Source organism: Oculina patagonica, chromosome 9, assembly GCF_052425735.1.
Source record: "Oculina patagonica isolate OP01 chromosome 9, crgOcupat, whole genome shotgun sequence".
NCBI classification, from domain to species: Eukaryota; Metazoa; Cnidaria; class Anthozoa; order Scleractinia; family Oculinidae; genus Oculina; species Oculina patagonica.
This window is the reverse complement of record NC_135766.1, coordinates 30,767,287-30,789,497: the sequence shown is the minus strand read 5'-3', so window position 1 is coordinate 30,789,497 and position 22,211 is coordinate 30,767,287. Positions and strand designations below refer to the sequence as shown.

Genomic DNA, 22,211 nt, shown 5'->3' with positions numbered 1-22,211 from the left:
CTGCGCAAATAATCATTCATTTCACAACGTTGAGCTCCCCAACATACTGCGCAAATAATCCTTCATTTCACAACGTTGAGCTCCCCAACATACTGCGCAAATAATCCTTCATTTCACAACATTGAGCTTTTCAACATACTGCAACATACTACAATGTTGAGCTCCCCAACATACTGCGCAAATAATCCTTCATTTCACAACATTGAGCTTTCCAACATACTGCAACGTATTAAAATGTTGAGCTTCCCAACATACTGCGCAAATAATCCTTCATTTCAAAACGTTGAGCTCCCCAACATACTGCACAAATAATCCTTCATTTCACAACGTTGAGCTCCCCAACATACTGCGCAAATAATCCTTCATTTCACAACATTGAGCTTTTCAACATACTGCAACATACTACAATGTTGAGCTCCCCAACATACTGCGCAAATAATCCTTCATTTCACAACATTGAGCTTTTCAACATACTGCAACATACTACAATGTTGAGCTCCCCAACATACTGCGCAAATAATCCTTCATTTCACAACATTGAGCTTTCCAACATACTGCAACATATTAAAATGTTGAGCTTCCCAACATACTGCGCAAATAATCCTTCATTTCACAACATTGAGCTTCCTAACATACTGCAACATACTACAATGTTGAGCTCCCCAACATACTGCGCAAATAATCCTTCATTTCACAACATTGAAATGGGGGATGGGGCGGTAAAAAATGACTTTATCTAAGTAGTCTAAAAAGTTACTGTCGCAGGCATGTATCATGTTAAGGCTGCCCTAGATGCTTTTGCAGGAAGAATAGGTGTGTTTGTTTAGACGCATACCGATGCTATTTTGATTTGAACGTTTTTATAACTGAAGAATCTGCCTCTAAAACTTTAGATAAAATATAAAATGAGATGTTCCTGTACTGAAGTTGTTGTAGAAGGCTTTCCCTGATACCATTTTTGATTTACAAAAGAATAGATTATACAATGAGTATATTAAATTGAACCCGAAATGTTGGAATAAAAACGAGAAGCGTTTTTTGCAGAGAACGAAAGAAAATTTAACAAATTTAGCATTTGAAAGGAATGGAACGAAAGTTCTTTCGCGCGATAACGTCTCAAGCGTGGTAAAATAAGATAACGCGAATTCAGTTTATAAAAAAACACAATGATTTTTTTAGTTTATTAAAAGTATAGAATAACGTCACGCGATTATATCCCAAGCGTGTCAAATAAAGTGACTCGTGACGGGCTGGTGGTTAATATTTAACTATTGCGAACGACGGTTTTCCCGTACTAAATCGCAATTTTTGGTTTCAAATGGAATCCGTGCTGCCAAGTTACTTGCTAGAACGTTAAATAACTAAATACTGTAATTTTGAACGGTTTACAAGAGGATTTGTACTTATTTTAACGGTTTACAAACGGTTTACACGGTTTACAGCTATTTAAAAAAGAACTCTTATGATGATCTTTAATTGTCTATGTAAACCGTTGTAAACCGTTGTAAACCGTTTTTTTTCGCTTCGGTTGTTTTCAACATACAAAGTAAACCGATTGTAAACCGACTGTTACTAATACTCATTCATCTCTTTCCGATTTAAAAAAGAAGTCAAGAATATTCTGAAATCTCGGGATCTTCAGCGTTCACTTCCCGCGGGTAACGCGGGATATCGATAAATGCCGGTGCAGTCTGGCCCTTTTAAGCTCTCTCAGGTGATCAATTTTTGCACACTTACTTTTTGACTATTTTTTTCGGGTAGATTTTTCGGTAAAATAACTTTAAAATCATGAAACTTAAAAAAAATTGTCGTTTTCCTTAAAATCTTTACGTGTCTGCTGTTCTCAAGACCTTTTGGAAAATCAATATAGCATAAGCATCCGTCAACAAGCACGATTATTCTACCTACAAGAGCATATTTAGCGGCCTTGAAACACAACATCCATTTAACGGCTGAGAACAGCTTGTCTTGTATCTCAGCATCTCTCTTCACTATCGTCTTCTCCACTTTGGCTTTCAGCTAGCTGGAACCTCTTTACAACCGTATGTGCTTGCTTGCACATTTTTTTCAATATCACTTAAGTCTTCAAAATACCTTTCAACTCTTTTCTCCAGTTCTCGGAGCGCTCTTTGTAAACTGTCAATAGAGCTTTCATCATCGTATTCTTGCAAATCCTTTCAATGGCAGTCAAATCCAGTTTTCTCTAGTTTCACTACCGAATCTAGGTTTTCTTTCGCAAGCAAGAGCTACGTTGCTCTCGAAAAGCTTTCTAGTCTTTGTCCATTGTCGCAAGTGACGCAACAATTGAGTCGTTTCCTTCGAAAAGAAAGCGCGCGCTCCCTTTAAAATATCCGCGCGCTACACATCAACTAAAATAATAAATAATGCTTTATTTATTTATATTGCACAATTATCCCTGTCAAAATTGTCAATTGTGCTTAACAACGTTAAAAAAGAGCTAAAAGAAAAATTCAAAATCAACTACAATCTTAGACGAAACCTGTTGAGACAAACGCATTTCACAGATTTTAGTGAAAATTAGCAAATTGTCCAATCAGTTTTTTCGCGCTTGCCGATAAATCACTATCCCGTAAATAGCGCAGTATGCTTTGTTAACATTTATCCACTGGATAGCGATTTATTCGGTGCAAAGCTTTTACTTTTACTTTGCTAAGCTTCCTGCTACAAGATTGTCTACGTTATATAGCGTGAGTTCAGGTCACGAAATCTAGTCGTTTGAACAATCACAAAACAGCTGTAATTTTCGCGGGAAAAGGGGGTGTTACTGTTGTGGGCAGCATGACACCTTTTTTGTTGCAAAATGGCTATAAAAGAAATCCCGCTGAACACCTAGCCTAATGCACACGTTAAATAGATCGGTGCATAAACAGAAAAGCGGGAAAATGCCCAATCTTAGAACGGTTTTTGAGAAATTTATCGCCGCAGATAAAAGAGCGGCAGTCTTTCAACTCAGCAGAAACATTGATATGAGTAAGCGAGCTATAGCGAAGCATGCAGGATTTCATCGTCTTCAATAGTTGCACTCAATGTTAAAAAAAGAGAAAATAAGAAAAAAGAAAATGTTAAAAAAAGGGATTTTATGGAATCGAACCCGGGCCGATCACATCACGAGCAAAATATCTAACCACTGGGCCGCCAAATAGCTTGAGTAGAGAGTGATCAATTTTAGGTTCAAATATGTGTTTCCCATAAAAATGCAGTTAATAACAGTAAACAGGCTTACTAGAGTGCATTGTAGGTTAACCGAAATGAAGGCCCGCGAAACGTATTTTTTTAACGTTTTTGACATATTTTTAATGTTAATAACGTACTCACAGGCTTTTGTACAAATTGCGAAAATTAAACACCGCTAAACACTGTCACGTCAAAATCGCGGTTTTTATTCTTGTTTCATAATTAATTTTCCGAGTTCAGGGGCTCACAGCCTCTTTGGTTTTTTAGGGCGCGACAGAGGATTGTAGTTGCAGTTCAACGGGTTACCATTGTAACTCGCTGAGATTAAGAAGATGATTACTCCGATAAACTTGTTATAAATTTACGGGTTACAATGGTAACCCGTTGCTATTTGCATAATAGTGTACTATACACGAAATTATTATATTAAACTCTACAAGTTGTGATGTTTTCTCAGCTTTTGACTGTCGTGAAAACGTTGTAAACATTGCAGTTCACGAAATCGTTGCTCGTTGTAACTAGATTAGCTGAGCGAAACATCTGCCGCAGGGATTCAAACTCACTTGTTCCCTTCCAGGGATCGGCACATACAAGCTGAACACACGCCTTCTTATTACAGTCATCATGTGCGTTTTAATCTCGTCCACAATACCACCTTTTAAGGAATTGAAATTACTTTTATTTTCGTCGTGCAAAAAATTGGCGTGTACCTCTCGAACACTGTGTCCGATAGAAAGCGCACTATGTTTTGTTAACACTTATTCACTGGAAAGCGATTTCTCCGGTGGATGGCATTATCTACCCTTTGAATAACTGCCCTCTGCTAACATTTATTTTAAAACAGTTTGTAAGAGCGTCGAGAATAAATTCCACTTGAGATCTTTGAGCACAGTATACAAGCGCTCTAAGCGTTTTTCACCGGCTTTTGCATTGGAAAACTGTTTCTCCTCGGAGATTGTGTGCAATATCTAAGTCACCAGTTATCGTTATAAAATTACAACCAAAGCAAAATGTTTAACCGACAACGTACTTTTCGACGTTGGCTTAATGTTGTTCTCGAGTCAAAATGGCATATGAAATGAGAGTATACAAGTGCTCAAGGTGAACAATAGTACGGAGTGTGAAATACAATTAAAACAATACGTTTAACAAATGGCTTGACACTTATTCATTAGTCTGTGTATTTAAATTTTCATAAATCTTCTCGGTACAAAAGGCTTCTCGTAGACGAAACGTAAACACTCATTTTTCCTTGGCACTTTCGTTCTTAATATGTGAGATTCAACTGTAATAAACTATCAACAAATAAAACAGCTTGTTGGAAGCGATGTTAGGTTACCTATTGCTCAATCGAAGTCGACAGATAGACGTATTTCGCCATCGAAACGCGCGGGATAATGACCGACAACCCATCTCTTGATCCAAAAATGTTTCGCTCACCGCAAGCGCTTGAGCCTTGAGTGATCTTTCATGAGTTTGCCAAGCTTTCCGCGGAATAATCTTAGCCCATTTGAACTGAGTGCGCTTGAAGGAAAAACGTCATATTTCGCTATCGAAACGCGCAGGATAATGGCGGACGACTGACCACCTGGTCCAAAAACCTTTCGCCGGGTTTGAAATAAGTTTCACTGCCGCGAAACAATCTTAGCCTCGATTTCAGCCAGTTTCTGGCGGAAGTTAATTAATTAATTCCAAGTATACACATTCAAATTTTTTAGTATCATCCCAACGGATTCCCGAGGTGGCGAAGTGGCATCGCTGCCGGCGGCTGATGTAGCTTCATCACCTCAAAGTCGCGGGTTCGAATCTTCCAGTATAGGGTTTATTCTAAATGGCTTGGGGGCCGAATAAACTCTCCCCGCGTGAAGATGCGACCCTACGGCTCTAGGAATTGGTCTTTTTTTATTTTTTATTAATTAATTTATTTATTTATTTATTTATTGTTAATTTATTTATCTTTTGCTGTATTAGTGTACTAAAAGTTTTTTTTTTTTTGGACAACATCACTTTTCAAGCATTGGTAAATCATGAAAAGAATTTGAAATCTTTTTTTTATCTTATAATTTATAGATATATTAGTCTTGTTGGCGTAGAATGCTTTGTTTCATTGGATATTGGTTGAGTCAGTAGCTACTGCTTGAGTACATGTATATTATATTTACAGTGTTTTTTGTAGCCCTAGCTCGTTAAAAGTGTTGCCACGATATCCAAATTCATTCTGTTTCTCCTCACTCTCCATTTCAATGTTGAGCTCCCCAACATACTGCGCAAATAATCCGTCATTTGACAACATTGAGCTTCCCAACATACTGCAACATATTACAATGTTGAGCTCCCCAACATACTGCGCAAATAATCCTTCATTTCACAACATTGAGCTTCCTAACATACTGCAACATACTACAATGTTGAGCTCCCCAATATACTGCGCAAATAATCCTTCATTTCACAACGTTGAGCTCCCCAACATACTGCGCAAATAATCATTCATTTCACAACGTTGAGCTCCCCAACATACTGCGCAAATAATCCTTCATTTCACAACGTTGAGCTCCCCAACATACTGCGCAAATAATCCTTCATTTCACAACATTGAGCTTTTCAACATACTGCAACATACTACAATGTTGAGCTCCCCAACATACTGCGCAAATAATCCTTCATTTCACAACATTGAGCTTTCCAACATACTGCAACGTATTAAAATGTTGAGCTTCCCAACATACTGCGCAAATAATCCTTCATTTCACAACGTTGAGCTCCCCAACATACTGCACAAATAATCCTTCATTTCACAACGTTGAGCTCCCCAACATACTGCGCAAAGAATCCGCCATTTGACAACATTGAGCTTCCCAACATACTGCAACATATTACAATGTTGAGCCCCCCCCACATACTGCGCAAAGAATCCGCCATTTGACAACATTGAGCTTCCCAACATACTGCAACATATTACAATGTTGAGCCCCCCAACATACTGCGCAAAGAATCCGCCATTTGACAACATTGAGCTTCCCAACATACTGCAACATATTACAATGTTGAGCCCCCCAACATACTGCGCAAAGAATCCGCCATTTGACAACATTGAAATGGGGGTCGGGGCGGTAAAAATGATTTTTCTGATTAATCTAAAAAGTGACTGTTGCAGGCATGTATCATTTTAAGCCTGCCTTAGATGCTTTTGCAGGACGAATAAGTGCCTTTGTAGACGCAAGCTGAGGCTATATTGAATTGAACGTTTTTTAAGTGAAGAATCTGCCTCTAAAACTTCAAAATAAATGAGATAAAATGAGATTGTCATGTACGTTAGTTGTTGTAGTTAGAACAATTTGTATCGCGTTCTCCGATATCGTTTTTGATTAAAAAAAAGAATAGAGTATACAATGAGTATATTAAATCGCACCCGATTTTCGTAATAAAACTGAGAGGCGTTCAGTGCAGAGAACAAAAGAAATTTAACAAATTCAGCATTTGAAAGGAATGGAACGAAAGTTCTCTCGCGCGATTACGTCTCAAGCGTTATAAAATGAGATAACGCGAATTCAGTTTGTAAAAAAAAAACACCACAATGTTCTTTTGTGGATAAAGTATAGAATAACGTCACACGATTGCGTCCCAAGCGTGTCAAATCAAATGACTCGTGACGGACTGGTGGTTAATATTAAACTATTGCAAACGACGGTTTTCCTATACTAAATCGCAGTTTTTTGTTCCAAATGGAATCCGTGCTGCCAAGTTATCCGCTAGAACGTTAAATAACTGTAAATACTGTGATTTTGAACGGTTTACAAGAGGATTTGTGCTTATTTTAACGGTTTACAAACGGTTTGCACGGTTTACAGCTATTTAAAAAGAACTCTGATGATCATCTTTTATTGTCTATGTAAACCGTTGTAAACCGTTGTAAACCGTTCTTTTACGCTTTGGTTGTGTTCAACATACAAAGTAAACCGATTGTAAACCGACTGTTACTAAGACTCATTCATCTGTTTTCGATTTAAAAAGGAGCCGAGAATATTCTGAAATCTCGGGTTCTTCATTGTTCACTTCCCGCGGGTAACGCGGGATATCGATACATGCCCGTGCAGTCTGCCTCTTTTAAGCTCTCTTATAATTAAGTGATCAATTATTGTACACTTACCTTTTAACAATAGATTAAAAGAGTAGATTCTTCGGTAAAATTACTTTAAAATCAATATAGCATCAGCATCTTTCAACAAGCACGCGTATTCTACCTACAAGAGCATATTTAGCCGCCTTATAACAAGATATCCATTTAACAGCTTAGAACATTTTGCCTTGTATCTCAGCATCTCTCTTCACTATTCTTCTCCACTTTAACTTTCAGCTGGAACCTCTTTACATCTGCATGTGCTTGCTTGCACATTTTTCAATTTCACCTAAGTCTTCAAAATACCTGTCAACTCTTTCCTCCAGTTCTCGAAGCGCTCTTTGTAGTCTGTCAATAGAGCTTTCATCATCGTATTCTAACAAATCCTTTCAATAGCAGTCCAATCAAATTTTCTCTAGTTTCACTGCCGAATCTAGGTTTTCTGTTGCAAGCAAGAGCTACGTTGCTCTCGGAAAGCTTTCTAGTCTTTGTCCGTTGTCGCAAGTGACGCAACAATCGAGTCGTTTCCTTCGAAAAGAGAGCGCGCGCTTCCTTTAAAATATCCGCGCGCTACACAAACTAAAATATTAAATAATGATTTATTTATTTATATTGCTCAATTATCCATGTCAAAATTGTCAATTGTACTTTACAACGTTAAAAAGAGCTAAAAATTAAATTCCAAATCAACTACAATCTTAGACGAAACCTGTTGAGACAAACGCATTTCACAGATTTTTCGCAAACTTCTCAAATTGCAATGTTATCTACACAACAAAAAATAGTGAAAATTTCTCCTCGAAGAGTGTGTGTATTATCTAAGGCACTAATTATTGCGATAAAGTTACAATTAATACAAAATGTTTAACCGACAACGTACTTTTCGACGTTGGCTTAACGTCGTTCTCAAGTCATAGCGGGATTTCAAATGGAAGTGTACAAGTGCTGAATATCATTTTAAAGTATAGCAATCGCATCACGCGATTACGTCCCAAGCGTGGCAAATGAAATTACGCGTGACGGGCTGGTGGTTGATATTAACTATTGCAAACGACGGTTTTCATATACTAAATCGCCGTTTTCTGTCCCAAATGGTATCCGTATTGCTAAGCTTCCTGCTACAAGATTGTCTACGTTATATATCGTGAGTTCAAGTCACGAAATCTAGTCGTTCGAACAATCACAAAACAGCTGTAATTTTCGCGGGAAAAGGGAGTATTACTGTTGTGGGCAGCATGACACCATTTTTGTTGCAAAATGGCTATAAAAGAAATCCCGCTGAACACCTAGCCTAATGCACACATTAAATAGATCGGTGCTTAAACAGAAAAGCGGGAAAAAGCCCAATCTTAGAATGATTTTTGAGAAATTTATCGCCGCAGATAAAAGAGCGGCAGTCTTTCAACTCAGCAGAAACACTGATATGAGTGAGCGAGCTATAGCCAAGGCATGCAGGATTTCATCGTCATCAATAGTTGCACTTAATGTTAAAAAAAGAGAAAATAAGAAAAAAAAGGGATTTTATGGAATCGAACCCGGGCCGATCACATTACGAGCAAAATATCTAACCACTGGGCCACCAAATAGCTTGAGTAGAGGGTGATCAATTTTAAGTTCAAAAATGTGTTTCCCATAAAAATGCAGTTAATAACAGTAAACAGGCTTACTAGAGTGCATTGTAGGTTAACCGAAATGAAGGCCCGCGAAACGTATTTTTTAACGTTTTTGACATATTTTTAATGTCAATAACGTACTCAAAGGCTTTTGTACAAATTGCGAAAATAAAACACCGCTAAACGTACACTGTCACGTCAAAATCGCGGATTTTTATTCTTGTTTCATAATGAATTTTCCGAGTTCAGGGGCTCACAGCCTCTTTGGTTTTTTAGGGCGCGACCAAGGATTGTAGTTGCAGTTCAACGGGTTACCATTGTAACTCGCTGAGATTAAGAAGATGATTACTCCGATAAACTTGTTATAACTTTACGGGTTACAATGGTAACCCGTTGCTATTTGCATAATAGTGTACTATACACGAAATTATTATATTAACCTCTACAAGTTGTGATGTTTTCTCAGCTTTTGACTGTCGTGAAAACGATGTAAACATTGCAGTTCACGAAATCGTTGCTCGTTATAACTAGATTAGCTGAGCGAAACATCTGCCGCAGGGATTTAAACTCACTTGTTCCCTTCCAGGGATCGGCGCATACAAGCTGAACACACGCCTTCTTATTACAGTCATCATGTGCGTTTCAATGTCGTCCACTACACTATCTTTATAAAAAACGAAATCACTTTTAATTTCGTCGTGCAAAACATTAGCGTGTCCCTCTCCAACACTATATCCGATAGAAAGCGCAGTATGTTTTGTCAACACTTATTCACTGGATAGCGATTTCTCTGGTGGATAGCATTATCTTCCCTTTGAACAATTGCGCTCTGCTTAAAATTATTGTTAAACTGTTTGAAAGAACGTTGAGAAAAATACCACTTGATGGCTTTGAGCACAGTATACAAGCGCTCTTAGCGTTTTTCACCGGCTTTTGCATTGGAAAACTCTTTCTCCTCGGAAATTGTGTGCATTATCTAAGTCACCAATTATTGTTATGAAATTACAATCAAAACAAAATGTTTAACCGACAACGTGCTATTTGACGTTGGCTTAATGTTGTTTTCAAGTCAAAATCGCATACGAAATGAGAGTATACAAGTGTTAAAAGTCAACAATAGAAAAAGTGTGAAATACAATTAAACAATACATTTAACAAATGGCTTGGCACTTATTCATTAGTTTGTGTATTTATATTATCATAAATCTTCTCGGTACAAAAGGCTTCTCGAAGACGAAACGTAAACACTCATTTTTCCTTGGTACTTTCGTTCTTAATACGTGAAATTCAACTGTAATAAACTATCAACAAATAAAACAGCTTGTTGGAAGCGATGTTAAGTTACCTATTGCTCAATCGAAGTCGACAGATAGGCGTATTTCGCCATCGAAACGCGCGGAATAATGACCAACAACCGATCTCTTGATCCAAAAATGCTTTGCTCACCACAAGCGCTTGAGCCTTGAGTGATCTTGAGTTTACCAGGTTTTCCGCGGAATAATCTTAGCCCATTTGAACTGAGTGCGCAGGAAGGAGAAAAGTCATATTTCGCTATCGAAACGCGCAGGATAATGACGGACGACTGACCGCCTGGTCCAAAAACCTTTCGCTGGTTTGAAATAAGTTTCACTGCCGCGAAACAATCTTAGCCTCGATTTCAGCCAGTTTCCGGCGGAAGTTAATTAATTAATTCCAAGTATACACATTCAAATTTTTTAGTATCATCCCAACGGATTCCCGAGGTGGCGAAGTGGCATCGCTGCCGGCGGCTGATGTAGCTTCATCACCTCAAAGTCGCGGGTTCGAATCTTCCAGTATAGGGTTTATTCTAAATGGCTTGGGGGCCGAATAAACTCTCCCCGCGTGAAGATGCGACCCTACGGCTCTAGGAATTGGTCTTTTTTTTATTTTTTATTAATTAATTAATTAATTTATTTATTTATTGTTAATTTATTTATCTTTTGCTGTATTAGTGTACTAAAAGTTGTTTTTTTTGGACAACATCACTTTTCAAGCATTGGTAAATCATGAAAAAAATTTGAAATCTCTTTTTTATCTTATAATTTATAGATATATTAGTCTTGTTGGCGTAGAATGCTTTGTTTCATTGGATATTGGTTGAGTCAGTAGCTACTGTTTGAGTACATGTATATTATATTTACAGTGTTTTTTGTAGCCCTAGCTCGTTAAAAGTGTTGCCACGATATCCAGATTCATTCTTTTTCTCCTCCCTTTCCATTTCAATGTTGAGCTCCCCAACATACTGCGCAAATAATCCGTCATTTGACAACATTGAGCCCCCCAACATACTGCGCAAAGAATCCGCCATTTGACAACATTGAGCTTCCCAACATACTGCAACATATTACAATGTTGAGCCCCCCAACATATTGCGCAAAGAATCCGCCATTTGACAACATTAAGCTTCCCAACATACTGCAACATATTACAATGTTGAGCCCCCCAACATACTGCGCAAAGAATCCGTCATTTGACAACATTGAGCTTCCCAACATACTGCAACATATTACAATGTTGAGCCCCCCAACATACTGCGCAAAGAATCCGCCATTTGACAACATTGAGCTTCCCAACATACTGCAACATATTACAATGTTGAGCCCCCCAACATACTGCGCAAAGAATCCGTCATTTGACAACATTGAGCTTCCCAACATACTGCAACATATTACAATGTTGAGCTCCCCAACATACTGCGCAAATAATCCTTCATTTCACAACATTGAGCTTCCTAACATACTGCAACATACTACAATGTTGAGCTCCCCAATATACTGCGCAAATAATCCTTCATTTCACAACGTTGAGCTCCCCAACATACTGCGCAAATAATCATTCATTTCACAACGTTGAGCTCCCCAACATACTGCGCAAATAATCCTTCATTTCACAACTGTTGAGCTCCCCAACATACTGCGCAAATAATCCTTCATTTCACAACATTGAGCTTTTCAACATACTGCAACATACTACAATGTTGAGCTCCCCAACATACTGCGCAAATAATCCTTCATTTCACAACATTGAGCTTTCCAACATACTGCAACGTATTAAAATGTTGAGCTTCCCAACATACTGCGCAAATAATCCTTCATTTCACAACGTTGAGCTCCCCAACATACTGCACAAATAATCCTTCATTTCACAACGTTGAGCTCCCCAACATACTGCGCAAAGAATCCGCCATTTGACAACATTGAGCTTCCCAACATACTGCAACATATTACAATGTTGAGCCCCCCCCACATACTGCGCAAAGAATCCGCCATTTGACAACATTGAGCTTCCCAACATACTGCAACATATTACAATGTTGAGCCCCCCAACATACTGCGCAAAGAATCCGCCATTTGACAACATTGAGCTTCCCAACATACTGCAACATATTACAATGTTGAGCCCCCCAACATACTGCGCAAAGAATCCGCCATTTGACAACATTGAAATGGGGGTCGGGGCGGTAAAAATGATTTTTCTGATTAATCTAAAAAGTGACTGTTGCAGGCATGTATCATTTTAAGCCTGCCTTAGATGCTTTTGCAGGACGAATAAGTGCCTTTGTAGACGCAAGCTGAGGCTATATTGAATTGAACGTTTTTTAAGTGAAGAATCTGCCTCTAAAACTTCAAAATAAATGAGATAAAATGAGATTGTCATGTACGTTAGTTGTTGTAGTTAGAACAATTTGTATCGCGTTCTCCGATATCGTTTTTGATTAAAAAAAAGAATAGAGTATACAATGAGTATATTAAATCGCACCCGATTTTCGTAATAAAACTGAGAGGCGTTCAGTGCAGAGAACAAAAGAAATTTAACAAATTCAGCATTTGAAAGGAATGGAACGAAAGTTCTCTCGCGCGATTACGTCTCAAGCGTTATAAAATGAGATAACGCGAATTCAGTTTGTAAAAAAAAAACACCACAATGTTCTTTTGTGGATAAAGTATAGAATAACGTCACACGATTGCGTCCCAAGCGTGTCAAATCAAATGACTCGTGACGGACTGGTGGTTAATATTAAACTATTGCAAACGACGGTTTTCCTATACTAAATCGCAGTTTTTTGTTCCAAATGGAATCCGTGCTGCCAAGTTATCCGCTAGAACGTTAAATAACTGTAAATACTGTGATTTTGAACGGTTTACAAGAGGATTTGTGCTTATTTTAACGGTTTACAAACGGTTTGCACGGTTTACAGCTATTTAAAAAGAACTCTGATGATCATCTTTTATTGTCTATGTAAACCGTTGTAAACCGTTGTAAATCGTTCTTTTACGCTTTGGTTGTGTTCAACATACAAAGTAAACCGATTGTAAACCGACTGTTACTAAGACTCATTCATCTGTTTTCGATTTAAAAAGGAGCCGAGAATATTCTGAAATCTCGGGTTCTTCATTGTTCACTTCCCGCGGGTAACGCGGGATATCGATACATGCCCGTGCAGTCTGCCTCTTTTAAGCTCTCTTATAATTAAGTGATCAATTATTGTACACTTACCTTTTAACAATAGATTAAAAGAGTAGATTCTTCGGTAAAATTACTTTAAAATCAATATAGCATCAGCATCTTTCAACAAGCACGCGTATTCTACCTACAAGAGCATATTTAGCCGCCTTATAACAAGATATCCATTTAACAGCTTAGAACATTTTGCCTTGTATCTCAGCATCTCTCTTCACTATTCTTCTCCACTTTAACTTTCAGCTGGAACCTCTTTACATCTGCATGTGCTTGCTTGCACATTTTTCAATTTCACCTAAGTCTTCAAAATACCTGTCAACTCTTTCCTCCAGTTCTCGAAGCGCTCTTTGTAGTCTGTCAATAGAGCTTTCATCATCGTATTCTAACAAATCCTTTCAATAGCAGTCCAATCAAATTTTCTCTAGTTTCACTGCCGAATCTAGGTTTTCTGTTGCAAGCAAGAGCTACGTTGCTCTCGGAAAGCTTTCTAGTCTTTGTCCGTTGTCGCAAGTGACGCAACAATCGAGTCGTTTCCTTCGAAAAGAGAGCGCGCGCTTCCTTTAAAATATCCGCGCGCTACACAAACTAAAATATTAAATAATGATTTATTTATTTATATTGCTCAATTATCCATGTCAAAATTGTCAATTGTACTTTACAACGTTAAAAAGAGCTAAAAATTAAATTCCAAATCAACTACAATCTTAGACGAAACCTGTTGAGACAAACGCATTTCACAGATTTTTCGCAAACTTCTCAAATTGCAATGTTATCTACACAACAAAAAATAGTGAAAATTTCTCCTCGAAGAGTGTGTGTATTATCTAAGGCACTAATTATTGCGATAAAGTTACAATTAATACAAAATGTTTAACCGACAACGTACTTTTCGACGTTGGCTTAACGTCGTTCTCAAGTCATAGCGGGATTTCAAATGGAAGTGTACAAGTGCTGAATATCATTTTAAAGTATAGCAATCGCATCACGCGATTACGTCCCAAGCGTGGCAAATGAAATTACGCGTGACGGGCTGGTGGTTGATATTAACTATTGCAAACGACGGTTTTCATATACTAAATCGCCGTTTTCTGTCCCAAATGGTATCCGTATTGCTAAGCTTCCTGCTACAAGATTGTCTACGTTATATATCGTGAGTTCAAGTCACGAAATCTAGTCGTTCGAACAATCACAAAACAGCTGTAATTTTCGCGGGAAAAGGGAGTATTACTGTTGTGGGCAGCATGACACCATTTTTGTTGCAAAATGGCTATAAAAGAAATCCCGCTGAACACCTAGCCTAATGCACACATTAAATAGATCGGTGCTTAAACAGAAAAGCGGGAAAAAGCCCAATCTTAGAATGATTTTTGAGAAATTTATCGCCGCAGATAAAAGAGCGGCAGTCTTTCAACTCAGCAGAAACACTGATATGAGTGAGCGAGCTATAGCCAAGGCATGCAGGATTTCATCGTCATCAATAGTTGCACTTAATGTTAAAAAAAGAGAAAATAAGAAAAAAAAGGGATTTTATGGAATCGAACCCGGGCCGATCACATTACGAGCAAAATATCTAACCACTGGGCCACCAAATAGCTTGAGTAGAGGGTGATCAATTTTAAGTTCAAAAATGTGTTTCCCATAAAAATGCAGTTAATAACAGTAAACAGGCTTACTAGAGTGCATTGTAGGTTAACCGAAATGAAGGCCCGCGAAACGTATTTTTTAACGTTTTTGACATATTTTTAATGTCAATAACGTACTCAAAGGCTTTTGTACAAATTGCGAAAATAAAACACCGCTAAACGTACACTGTCACGTCAAAATCGCGGATTTTTATTCTTGTTTCATAATGAATTTTCCGAGTTCAGGGGCTCACAGCCTCTTTGGTTTTTTAGGGCGCGACCAAGGATTGTAGTTGCAGTTCAACGGGTTACCATTGTAACTCGCTGAGATTAAGAAGATGATTACTCCGATAAACTTGTTATAACTTTACGGGTTACAATGGTAACCCGTTGCTATTTGCATAATAGTGTACTATACACGAAATTATTATATTAACCTCTACAAGTTGTGATGTTTTCTCAGCTTTTGACTGTCGTGAAAACGATGTAAACATTGCAGTTCACGAAATCGTTGCTCGTTATAACTAGATTAGCTGAGCGAAACATCTGCCGCAGGGATTTAAACTCACTTGTTCCCTTCCAGGGATCGGCGCATACAAGCTGAACACACGCCTTCTTATTACAGTCATCATGTGCGTTTCAATGTCGTCCACTACACTATCTTTATAAAAAACGAAATCACTTTTAATTTCGTCGTGCAAAACATTAGCGTGTCCCTCTCCAACACTATATCCGATAGAAAGCGCAGTATGTTTTGTCAACACTTATTCACTGGATAGCGATTTCTCTGGTGGATAGCATTATCTTCCCTTTGAACAATTGCGCTCTGCTTAAAATTATTGTTAAACTGTTTGAAAGAACGTTGAGAAAAATACCACTTGATGGCTTTGAGCACAGTATACAAGCGCTCTTAGCGTTTTTCACCGGCTTTTGCATTGGAAAACTCTTTCTCCTCGGAAATTGTGTGCATTATCTAAGTCACCAATTATTGTTATGAAATTACAATCAAAACAAAATGTTTAACCGACAACGTGCTATTTGACGTTGGCTTAATGTTGTTTTCAAGTCAAAATCGCATACGAAATGAGAGTATACAAGTGTTAAAAGTCAACAATAGAAAAAGTGTGAAATACAATTAAACAATACATTTAACAAATGGCTTGGCACTTATTCATTAGTTTGTGTATTTATATTATCATAAATCTTCTCGGTACAAAAGGCTTCTCGAAGACGAAACGTAAACACTCATTTTTCCTTGGTACTTTCGTTCTTAATACGTGAAATTCAACTGTAATAAACTATCAACAAATAAAACAGCTTGTTGGAAGCGATGTTAAGTTACCTATTGCTCAATCGAAGTCGACAGATAGGCGTATTTCGCCATCGAAACGCGCGGAATAATGACCAACAACCGATCTCTTGATCCAAAAATGCTTTGCTCACCACAAGCGCTTGAGCCTTGAGTGATCTTGAGTTTACCAGGTTTTCCGCGGAATAATCTTAGCCCATTTGAACTGAGTGCGCAGGAAGGAGAAAAGTCATATTTCGCTATCGAAACGCGCAGGATAATGACGGACGACTGACCGCCTGGTCCAAAAACCTTTCGCTGGTTTGAAATAAGTTTCACTGCCGCGAAACAATCTTAGCCTCGATTTCAGCCAGTTTCCGGCGGAAGTTAATTAATTAATTCCAAGTATACACATTCAAATTTTTTAGTATCATCCCAACGGATTCCCGAGGTGGCGAAGTGGCATCGCTGCCGGCGGCTGATGTAGCTTCATCACCTCAAAGTCGCGGGTTCGAATCTTCCAGTATAGGGTTTATTCTAAATGGCTTGGGGGCCGAATAAACTCTCCCCGCGTGAAGATGCGACCCTACGGCTCTAGGAATTGGTCTTTTTTTTATTTTTTATTAATTAATTAATTAATTTATTTATTTATTGTTAATTTATTTATCTTTTGCTGTATTAGTGTACTAAAAGTTGTTTTTTTTGGACAACATCACTTTTCAAGCATTGGTAAATCATGAAAAAAATTTGAAATCTCTTTTTTATCTTATAATTTATAGATATATTAGTCTTGTTGGCGTAGAATGCTTTGTTTCATTGGATATTGGTTGAGTCAGTGGCTACTGCTTGAGTACATGTATATTATATTTACAGTGTTTTTTGTAGCCCTAGCTCGTTAAAAGTGTTGCCACGATATCCAGATTCATTCTTTTTCTCCTCCCTTTCCATTTCAATGTTGAGCTCCCCAACATACTGCGCAAATAATCCGTCATTTGACAACATTGAGCCCCCCAACATACTGCGCAAAGAATCCGCCATTTGACAACATTGAGCTTCCCAACATACTGCAACATATTACAATGTTGAGCCCCCCAACATATTGCGCAAAGAATCCGCCATTTGACAACATTAAGCTTCCCAACATACTGCAACATATTACAATGTTGAGCCCCCCAACATACTGCGCAAAGAATCCGTCATTTGACAACATGGAGCTTCCCAACATACTGCAACATATTACAATGTTGAGCCCCCCAACATACTGCGCAAAGAATCCGCCATTTGACAACATTGAGCTTCCCAACATACTGCAACATATTACAATGTTGAGCCCCCCAACATACTGCGCAAAGAATCCGTCATTTGACAACATTGAGCTTCCCAACATACTGCAACATATTACAATGTTGAGCCCCCCAACATACTGCGCAAAGAATCCGCCATTTGACAACATTGAGCTTCCCAACATACTGCAACATATTACAATGTTGAGCCCCCCCAACATACTGCGCAAAGAATCCGTCATTTGACAACATTGAGCTTCCCAACATACTGCAACATATTACAATGTTGAGCCCCCCAACATACTGCGCAAAGAATCCGCCATTTGACAACAATGAGCTTCCCAACATACTGCAACATATTACAATGTTGAGCCCCCCAACATACTGCGCAAAGAATCCGCCATTTGACAACATTGAGCTTCCCAACATACTGCAACATATTACACTGTTCAGCCCCCCAACATACTGCGCAAAGAATCCGCCATTTGACAACATTGAAATGGGGGTCGGGGCGGTAAAAATGATTTTTCTGATTAATCTAAAAAGTGACTGTTGCAGGCATGTATCATTTTAAGCCTGCCTTAGATGCTTTTGCAGGAAGAATAGGTGCCTTTGTAGACGCAAGCTGAGGCTATATTGATTTGAACGTTTTTTAAGTGAAGAATCTGCCTCTAAAACTTCAAAATAAATGAGATAAAATGAGATTGTCATGTACGTTAGTTGTTGTAGTTAGAACAATTTGTATCGCGTTCTCCGATATCGTTTTTGATTAACAAATGAATAGAGCAACAATGAGTATATTAAATTGCACCCGATTTTCGTAATAAAACTGAGAGGCGTTCAGTGCAGAGAACAAAAGAAATTTAACAAATTCAGCATTTGAAAGGAATGGAACGAAAGTTCTCTCGCGCGATTACGTCTCAAGCGTTATAAAATGAGATAACGCGAATTCAGTTTGTAAAAAAAAACACCACAATGTTCTTTTGTGGATAAAGTATAGAATAACGTCACACAATTGCGTCCCAAGCGTGTCAAATCAAATGACTCGTGACGGACTGGTGGTTAATATTAAACTATTGCAAACGACGGTTTTCCTATACTAAATCGCAGTTTTTTGTTCCAAATGGAATCCGTGCTGCCAAGTTATCCGCTAGAACGTTAAATAACTGTAAATACTGTGATTTTGAACGGTTTACAAGAGGATTTGTGCTTATTTTAACGGTTTACAAACGGTTTACACGGTTTACAGCTATTTAAAAAGAACTCTGATGATCATCTTTTATTGTCTATGTAAACCGTTGTAAACCGTTGTAAACCGTTCTTTTACGCTTTGGTTGTGTTCAACATACAAAGTAAACCGATTGTAAACCGACTGTTACTAAGACTCATTCATCTGTTTTCGATTTAAAAAGGAGCCGAGAATATTCTGAAATCTCGGGTTCTTCATTGTTCACTTCCCGCGGGTAACGCGGGATATCGATACATGCCCGTGCAGTCTGCCTCTTTTAAGCTCTCTTAAGTGATCAATTATTGTACACTTACCTTTTAACAATAGATTAAAAGAGTAGATTCTTCGGTAAAATTACTTTAAAATCAATATAGCATCAGCATCTTTCAACAAGCACGCGTATTCTACCTACAAGAGCATATTTAGCCGCCTTATAACAAGATATCCATTTAACAGCTTAGAACATTTTGCCTTGTATCTCAGCATCTCTCTTCACTATTCTTCTCCACTTTAACTTTCAGCTGGAACCTCTTTACATCTGCATGTGCTTGCTTGCACATTTTTCAATTTCACCTAAGTCTTCAAAATACCTGTCAACTCTTTCCTCCAGTTCTCGAAGCGCTCTTTGTAGTCTGTCAATAGAGCTTTCATCATCGTATTCTAACAAATCCTTTCAATAGCAGTCCAATCAAATTTTCTCTAGTTTCACTGCCGAATCTAGGTTTTCTGTTGCAAGCAAGAGCTACGTTGCTCTCGGAAAGCTTTCTAGTCTTTGTCCGTTGTCGCAAGTGACGCAACAATCGAGTCGTTTCCTTCGAAAAGAGAGCGCGCGCTTCCTTTAAAATATCCGCGCGCTACACAAACTAAAATATTAAATAATGATTTATTTATTTATATTGCTCAATTATCCATGTCAAAATTGTCAATTGTACTTTACAACGTTAAAAAGAGCTAAAAATTAAATTCCAAATCAACTACAATCTTAGACGAAACCTGTTGAGACAAACGCATTTCACAGATTTTTCGCAAACTTCTCAAATTGCAATGTTATCTACACAACAAAACTTAGTGAAAATTAGCAAATTGTCCAATCAGTTTTTTCGCGCTTGCCGATAAATCACTATCCCGTAAATAGCGCAGTATGTTTTGTTAACATTTATCCACTGGATAGCGATTTATTCGGTGGAAAGCTTTTACTTATCCATCTTGTGTTTTGAACAACTGTGCTCTGCTTAACATTATTTTAAACCAGTTGAGAAAAAAAAATAACACTTGAGGGTTTTGAGCACATTTGAAGCGCTTCAAACGTTTTTTTTTTCCACCGGCGTTTGCATTTTTAAAACTGTTTCTCCTCGAAGAGTGTGTGTATTATCTAAGGCACTAATTATTGCGATAAAGATACAATTAATTCAAAATGTTTAGCCGACAACGTACTTTTCGACGTTGGCTTAACGTCGTTCTCAAGTCATAGCGGGATTTCAAATGGAAGTGTACAAGTGCTGAATATCATTTTAAAGTATAGCAATCGGATCACGCGATTACGTCCCAAGCGTGGCAAATGAAATTACGCGTGACGGGCTGGTAACTGATATTAAACTATTGCAAACGACAGTTTTCATATACTAAATCGCAGTTTTCTGTCCCAAATGGAATCCGTATTGCTAAGCTTCCTGCTACAAGATTGTCTACGTTATATAGCGTGAGTTCAGCTCACGAAATCTAGTCGTTTGAACAATCACAAAACAGCTGTAATTTTCGCGGGAAAAGGGGGTGTTACTGTTGTGGGCAGCATGACACCGTTTTTGTTGCAAAATAGCTATAAAAGAAATCCCGCTGAACAGCTAGCCTAATGCATACGTTAAATAGATCGGTGCATAAACAGAAAAGCGGGAAAAGGCCCAATCTTAGAACGGTTTTTGAGAAATTTATCGCCGGAGAAAAAAATATGTCCAAAACGTTAAAAAATACGTTTCGCAGGCCTTCATTTCGGTTAACCTACAATGCACTCTAGCAAGCCTGTTTACTTTTAATAACTGCATTTTTTTTTGGGGGGGGGGGGGAACACAATATTGAACTTAAAATTGATCACTCTCTACTCAAGCTGTTTGGTGGCCCAATTGTTAAATAGCTTGCTCGTGATGTGATCGGTCGGGTTCGATTCCATAAAATCCCTTTTTTTTTAACATTTTCTTTTAACACTGCTGAGAATAGCTCAACTCCAAAACATTTACAAGGATGATATTGAGCTGTTTGGATATACATTCCCCGGGCTGTTACAGCCTGTAATTGACAAGTTAATTAACGATAAATTATGACCACAAATCTTATGGCGAGGAGGGGTCGGTATTTTTAAATCATATACATAAATGTGCATATCTCTTATGGCCAGACCATCCTAATATAATCGTGTGGCAAAGGAAAAACAAATTGAAAAAAGACAATTTTTCAGTTTAAAATATATTTAATGGGTCGTTTTTAAAATAAACTTTCAAGTAAACCTTTCTTCGTCCTTTGCAGTTTTATCAGATAGGTATATTGCATATAGCCTTAAGAAGCAGTCTACAAGGGAGGATTTAGGGAGGAGCCGTGAGGGCCGTGTCCCCCGTTTTCTCTTGTATAAAGTAGCATTGGGACATAAAATATTTCATTGAAAGGTTTATTTAGTTTAAGTAATTTTTTATACTTTAAATATGTTATTTTAGTATTTAAGTTATATGTCAGTCCAATCTTAATTACAAATTATGCGAATAACACCTCGAATTTTGTCACTGAAAATGAAAAGGAATACTTAGTTTTCTTAAACGTATAATGCATCATACTGCAGAACAAAAAAACGCCAGCGCAGTTTGCGATTTTGTTCTACTTGTTTTATAATTTCGTAAAAAATATTATGTTATAATGTCTCAAAATTTATGATTACCGTCTCTACAAAAATTGCAGGCCTAATAAACTCCATTGTTCTTCCAAATATATTTTAAAATGTGGCGAAGCTTGTGTACATTAACAAGAACTGTTAAGGTTGATTGTTTGCCTGCAATCCACAATAAAGCCTCCGTGTAACAAACATTGCTGTAGAAACCCAAGCTTCGCCGCAATACGGGTCCTTAACTTCAAACATCCTGGAAATTATGCTGCAATTGTCAGTTCCTTGTCCAACACAACTTTAAAAGTAAGCGGATGAACCAGGACAATTTGGTGAGCTCGAGGATGCTGAACAATCTGTTCTTCTTTAGAGCTCGTAAGAATCAGCTGAAAATATGCAAAAGAAATAAAAATGTTAGTAACAGCATTCAAGAAACGAATAGGGTAAGCGTTTCTGGAAATGCAGCAAGAATCATATATTTTGGTACAAACAACAACAAGTAAACATGGGAAATGCTAAA

The 22,211-nt window shown here is 37.9% G+C and overlaps 1 protein-coding gene across 3 annotated transcripts in view; it reads right to left on the bottom strand.

Moving 5' to 3' along the window:
* LOC144664674 (uncharacterized) overlaps positions 1-22,211 on the bottom strand; it is a 59,769-nt gene that overhangs the window by 12,560 nt on the left and 24,998 nt on the right. For 2 of the 3 annotated variants that reach the window (XM_078525857.1, XM_078525859.1), the window contains exon 12: positions 21,368-22,077. The exons of the other annotated variant lie outside the window; for it this stretch is intronic. In XM_078525857.1, the coding sequence (XP_078381983.1) occupies positions 22,058-22,077 (20 nt within the window). In that variant the 3' untranslated portion in view covers positions 21,368-22,057. Of the gene's footprint in view, positions 1-21,367; positions 22,078-22,211 lie in introns of those variants that run through there. 3 annotated transcript variants of the gene reach the window in all.